The sequence below is a fragment of the Neltuma alba genome, unplaced genomic scaffold (genome assembly GCF_004799145.2).
Source record: "Neltuma alba isolate B1F8T4 unplaced genomic scaffold, ASM479914v2 tig00012151_pilon, whole genome shotgun sequence".
Lineage (NCBI taxonomy): Eukaryota > Viridiplantae > Streptophyta > Magnoliopsida > Fabales > Fabaceae > Neltuma > Neltuma alba.
In genome coordinates, this window is record NW_021636699.1 from 5,455 (window position 1) to 12,088 (window position 6,634).

Here is a 6,634-nt window from a genome sequence, read left to right on the forward strand (position 1 = left end):
TCTTCCTCCTTCATAATGGATGGTTGGATAGATCTTCATGCAATCGTAAAAAGCAAGTCTTAGGAAGTAAAAAGTTAAAAAACCATAAGCGCTTCGGATCAAGACCAGACAGATACAGGAAAACATAATGCAACTCTCAATTCTAATTCAAATCCGGATGTTAGGGTAAGTCTTAGGCTATCTGTAATTAGGGAGTGCAACAGAGGGTGACTGAAGTTAAAAGGTATTATTGTGATATTATTTATACAATGGAGCGAGTGTACAAACAATAATATACGGTTATGTACTTTAAAAAGAAAACAAAAAGAATCAGCATGATAAGCATCGATTGGAACTGAGAAAATTCATCCCACAAATTGATAATTATAACTTGAGCCTACATCTCCATCTTCGGATGGCTAGCTTCAACTACACCTGCACACATTCAGAAAGAAAAGGAAGTGAGTAACTTCGCTATAATTAATTATACTAAGAAAGGGGAAGAAGAAGAGGAACACCAATGTAAAAGAAAACAACTGCGAAAAAAAGCGTCTGGGGCCTCTCATGTCTCTATCAGTACTTGTCCAAAAATCCACTCAGTTTTGTTTCTTTCTTTCGCTTTTAAAACATGAAAGCTATAAGGGCAAAAATATGATTTGACGGCTATCAAATTATAAGATCATGTCATATTCAACACAATATGAACTGGGCTTTTTATTTTTCAAATAAATCTGTAGTACCTGTGAATGGCTGAGAAAGAAAGGATGATGATACTGCTCGTGGTTGATCAGAACCCACACTGATTAGCTTGTGGAGATCAGATTCGTAAGTAGAGGATGGTAGAATTTGCTGCAGTTAAGAAAAATTTGAAAGAAAAAAAAAAGGGACTGCATCATGAGAAAACTGATGATTATAGTTATGACAGAACTTGAAAAGGAAATGGATCGTTCTTTATTATTGCACAGTTGAGAAACAGAAAGACATGAGTGAAGTTTGACTTGAATGCATCGTTCACACTCTCATCCTTCTCTTACTTTTACTGTACCATACAAGAACAAGAAACCATGATTGTTTTTTCACTGAACATGATACACAGAAGAAAAAAGGTGAAACGTACAGGGAAACAGCAGGAGTCAAGAAACGTTTCGGGGATTGAGGGAGGAGGAACCTGTTGCCCTGAGTTGAACTGAAGATATGCTGGATTGTTCATGTCTGATCCCATCCCAAATGTGGCAAAACTCGGACCACAAGTACTAAAAACCTGTGTTAATTAAGATAAATCTTGTGAATATCCTCGCAAACATCAACAACTACATGTCTTGTCGTGTGGTTTGATGTGTGTATTTGTTGTATTACCTCTTTGGAGAACAGATCATCTCGGTTGAAGTCAAGAGCTGGGTTTACAGCAGCCAATTTCATTGACAAGAACTGCAGCAAAAGCGAGTGAAAATGCCATTATTTTGAACGTCCATAGGAAAACCAGAAATTGAATTGAAGAGAATGAAAGGGCTCAAATTCCAAACCTCTACTTGACGTTGAAGAGATTGAACATAGTTGATGATCTCATCAAGCATTCCAGCTTTTCCTGTGATTTTGTTACAACCTGGTACTAAATCCTGCAAATACTTCATTCTCTCGCTGATCTTTTCCCTTCTAACCTGCATCGATCACAACAGTTTGCGTTCATCTCAGGAAACAAATAAAAGAAAGAAAGGAATTGTGAAGCTATTACTATGGGGGAAGGAACTCACTCTTTCAGCTAGGCTATGGCTGTCAGTGGCTTGGCCACGACGTGCTCGGACATGGATGTAATCAGTCTTTTGAACCTCGGACGCCTTCGAATTTCCTTTTGAGGTGCCTCCACATGTGTCTTTGCTGCTGCTGTTGTTGGTTGTGGTGTTCTTGTTGCTATTTTGCTCTGTTATTTTGGATTCTCCTTCCTCTCCACCTCCTTTCATCTTCTTCTCTTTGTTTTCACTTTCTGCAACAACCTGAACAAAAACAAAACCCACCCATGATTCTCCATAGCCGTTTCACCCAAAATGACGCGCAATTACCTCGTAAGTATAAACACACCTTGGAGCTATGAATCTTATCGGATTTTCTCTTCTTGAAGCTGTGCTTCCCACATGCAGAGCTCATCTTCTCCTTCTCTGGAACAGAGCCTGTGCCTCTGGATTCTTCAACTCCCGCCATGGAAGTTGCTGAAATTGCAGAAGCCGCTTCAAATCTAGAAGACCCCAACCCGAAACTGGGAAAGTGGAGTTGGCCCAGCTCGGGCTTCATGGACTTAGCCACGACCTCACCGAGCGCAGAATCACCATACAAGCTCTGGTTTTCGTGACATGGTTGCTCTTGTTGCCATTTCATCCTCATCCTTTGCCTTTCCAACACCGTCATGTCTGAGCAGTTGCCGGTGAAGTTCCCGGAGTTGTCGAGACAGCGCAACATGTTGTGAGGTGAACGAAAACAACAGAGGAAGAAAGTCACAGGAGGTAATGACGGTGCTAAAGTACGGAGGGGCTGCAAAACGTATTCTATAGTAACTTGCAATTTAGAAGAACGGCCATGGCCAGTAGGAGAAGGTCATGAGGTCGTGCGAAGCCAAGGCACAAGCGGGAGGGCGAGAGAGACGAGTGAAATGAAATGAAACGCTTCAAGATCAACAAGTTCCGAGTAGGAAGGTTGGGTATTTATATACAACAAAATTAAGCTCTTTCCATAAGATGTTTACGCGAAATTTATATGAAATAATAACAAAAAGCATTACTTCTGGCAAAAATAAATTTAAGACAGAGACTTCTCATTATCTTGTTTTCTCTAAATTTATATGCTTATATTGTTCTTTCAATGCTCAATATTCACTATTTTATTATACAATATTATTGGTCGTATAATTGGTTGAAATTTATATAAAAATTTAATGAGAGGATCTCCTTCCAAAATTTAATGCCCGGTTTACAGAATTTATAAACATTTTATTTAGTATATAAATATGTTAATTTGATAAAAACATGTTGGACCTTTGCCCAGAAACCCTCTGGATTAACGTTTAAATGAAATCTCATATTAAAGTTTTAAAAAAAAGTTACATGTCATGATGAGGAGAGAGAATGACGGAAGTGGGCCTGAGCGCCAACCTAGGTAGGACGGGGTGCTGGGCCCCACATGGACATGACCGTCACGTGAGGCTGTCCTGCCCCTTTCCCGAACGACGACGTTTTTTTCCTCATCAATTGTTAGTTTTCTTTTCTTTAATCTGCCATAATTTGCATGAATTGATTTGGAGGCTGCTCGTAACTTTCATGATAATGTATCACTCATCCGGTCGACTCGTTTAAGATTTTGGTCATCATTCTAAATATAAAATCTCTACTTATTTTATTTTGGATATATATATAATAATATTATACAAGAATATTTTAAAGAGATTAAGTCATATTTATTATAATTAAATAATTTATATAATTTTTTAATCAACTATATTAATTAAGAACAAAGAAAATATTTAATAGGCCATTCTTATTTAACTCTTAATAGTTTCCTTATATTTTGACCCTCTTCACATGGCCTGAGATTACTATAATTTTTTTATTCTTGAAGGGGTGTTTGGCAAAATGAAAAAATATTTTTAAAAAGTATTTTTCTACAAAACGAAATAAATTCTTTCATATATTTATTTTGTATACCGTAAAAATATTTTTAAAATCATATTTTGGCTTCCATCCAAACACCCTTCAATAGTAAACATGAGGCATAAGGAGCTTAAAAAGCAAAAGTTAGAAGGACAGAGTAAGAATCAAGCTCATATATACTGCCTGTGTTATTCTTTCTATCATCACGTACGAGTGGCCTATATTTCGCTAGTATTGTTGTTTTCTGATATCTTAATTTTTTGTGGCACCAAAAAATAATTAATTTTGATGCTATAAAAATAGAATTTCTGATACTTATTCAAATGTTTGTTTCCACTTTCCATACACCCATACAAAACAAAAAATGTTAAATTATCCAATAAGTCAGATCACTGTCTTTCTATTTTTGGGCATCCGAATCTTCCATTTTAGAAAAAAAAATCTCAATCGTAAGGAGCTGCCCATAATGTTAATGTATTTAAACATTTAATGTATTTTTTGTTTTTTAAATACCATATTCTTTGTGTTTTAAATAAATCTAGTATACATTTGTTTATTATTAAATATTTTAATCGTGATAAACAGGCATATAATTAATTGGTATTAATATCATTTTAATAAAACTACACATATGTTTATGTTGGTGAACTTAAGTTTAAGTTACTAATTTTATTTTAATTTTTTTGGTTTCTTGCGTTTTCAACAAATGATATGTGTTTATACACAATTACCTATACGTCTGAGATGGAGTGTGGGCTCCAGCTAGCAGAGGAAACATCCGTCTCTTGAGCCACATGGATGCTTCCACGTGCACTTTTATGAAGCTTTCGATCTGACATGTCAGCGGATGGTAGTCACGAAGCGAGTATAAGAAATTAGTTTCTTCGTATACACTAATATAGTATGCAACTGTGTATATCACTAGCTTTCGATCTTTATTTAAGGCATGTTTTTATAGCATTATATAGCATAATTTATCTTTAGTTTTGTGTATATTACTAAAGATAAATTATGCTCTTCTTTACCCTTAATATAAGATTTTTTTTCATTTGATTCTAAATATAATACTGCTTCTGATTCTAAATATAAGACTTTATTAACTAATTTATAGAGACTAAAAAATAAATAAATAATTTTAAAATACGTATATTTCTTATTTTTTAAAATTAATTTGTTTGACTTATAAACTGATAGATAATCTAATGATACACTTAAATATTTTTAAAAAATTATGTAACATGTTTTAATTAAATAATTTATTTATTTTTTAATCTATCTAGATTAATCAATTGGGTTTTATATTAAGGAGATGAGCATTTATTTTAAATCCCAATATAGCATATGTTAGTGAGAAAGAGATTGTCTAATAAACGAAGTGGTAATTAATTTGGAAAGAGAGTATCCAAAATTAAGATCGGTAACTAATTTCAAGGAACTCCTCACTATCATATTCATAATGATTTATAATTAACTTAAAAGGAACTTGGTTAAAAATAAGGAGGAAGAAAGAGTACTCCTCCTTCCTTATTAATATTATTAATAGTGAAGCATATTTAACCACCTCATCAGAATTAAAAAAATGTGGTCGAGTGATTAATTTTCTCTTTTTTAATAAACTCACACATCTGCTATATAGTGGGAAGGCTTGAACATTGAACCCTCTTACCTGGTATTAGGAGTAACACATAAACTATTAAATTCAAATTTATCAATATTTTTCTTAATCCATACCCTAATCATACCATTCACAAAAGGTTCAAATTCACAACTTTATGTTTAAAGAAAAATCTGAGGAAGGCATTTTTACCCATATTTAAAACACTGATATGTAATACAATTAGTATATCTCATACCTAGCTAGTAGCAGCTCATAATAAGAATCAGCAATTCTTCTGAAATATATATTAAAAGACAAAGAAGTATTATTCATGTTTTGAAAAAAAAAACAAAAAGAGGATGACTTGTTAATAATATCATGCTCATGATCTTTAGTAGGGTTATAGGCTTATAGATTAGCCTGTTAGTATTTTGTACAAAGAAAGAGAGAAAAGACAGATTGTGAAGGAATTAGATTATGATTAAAGGTTGTTAGGCCCTTCCATAAACAGTAACCTTTCTTTGTCTTTTAGCATTGTTTTTCTAAACTGTAACACTCACTTTCTAAGCTGTGCTAAGTTGTCAACTTTGCAGTTCACCAGTCAATGATGAAGAATAATTAATGGCACTTTGAAAAAACTAAACTCAATATTTAATTATGTAGGATTATTTAGATAAGATAAGAGTCCATTTCAACAAGCGACTGGATCGTTGCTTGTGACAAAATTAATCAAGAAAAGTAGTAATTAGGATCAACAAATTAATTTGATTAATATACATTTTGAGATTACTGCTTTTATAAGGTGATTGATGGACTAACAAGTGTGACTGATCCATTAGGGTGACATGTAATCCTATGTTTAGGAATTGACCTTTTCTAGTTGTGCTCATGAGTGATTAAACATCTGTTGATTTTTTTCCTTTCTTTATTATTTTTTGGCGGCCCCAGGCTTATCTGTACAAGATTGTTTTTTTCCTATTTTTGCGGCTGCGTATTATATTATACTCCCATCCGTCTTTTTTTTTTTTTTGTTTATAAAACATTTGGAGGAGAGATTTTTGTTCATTTCTATGAGGCACATTTTGCAAGCAGAAACAAGGTACGTAGAAGCTAATTAGTACCGAAGTTAAGGAGTTGGTATTGTAATTACCTTGTTTTTGTAATAGCACCAAGTACTTGGTCCTGCCATTGTTGGCCTGCCTTTGCTTTTTTTTGTCAAGAAAGTTATCCGAGATGATAATTCTAGTCTAGTTTTATTAAATCTTGAATTATGCTTAAATAACCGTTCGATACCTAAGTTCTATACATAGGAGTATTCCTCGCACATATCACACTTTGTTGACGAAACAAATTATAAGGAGTTATGGAAACAAATGTAAACTAAACATTTGCTATGTTGGCTATCAAAATTGAAAGGATGGGG

The 6,634-nt window shown here is 33.7% G+C and overlaps 1 protein-coding gene across 1 annotated transcript; it reads right to left on the reverse strand.

Annotated features, from left to right (window-relative positions):
* Window positions 1–207: 207 nt before the first annotated feature.
* LOC114723721 (transcription factor bHLH63) lies at window positions 208–2,594 on the reverse strand. Its single transcript, XM_028909953.1, has 7 exons — window positions 2,056–2,594; window positions 1,731–1,970; window positions 1,503–1,637; window positions 1,336–1,407; window positions 1,097–1,240; window positions 720–828; window positions 208–414 (listed from the first exon to the last, which is right to left on the reverse strand). The coding sequence occupies exons 1-7, from the start codon at window positions 2,428–2,430 to the stop codon at window positions 377–379; spliced, it is 1,113 nt and encodes a 370-aa protein (XP_028765786.1). The 5' UTR covers window positions 2,431–2,594; the 3' UTR covers window positions 208–376.
* Between the last annotated feature and the right edge of the window lie 4,040 nt (window positions 2,595–6,634).

What these genes read in the sequence shown, in the direction of transcription:
- LOC114723721 (XM_028909953.1), bottom strand. Translation starts at nt 2,430, where the DNA reads ATGTTGCGCTGTCTCGACAACTCCGGGAACTTCACCGGCAACTGCTCA. An exon ending in ATGATCTGTTCTCCAAAGAG is followed by an intron (nt 1,241 to 1,335) that starts GTAATACAACAA and finishes TAATTAACACAG; the next exon opens with GTTTTTAGTACTTGTGGTCC. An exon ending in TTGACTCCTGCTGTTTCCCT is followed by an intron (nt 829 to 1,096) that starts GTACGTTTCACC and finishes TCTTAACTGCAG; the next exon opens with CAAATTCTACCATCCTCTAC.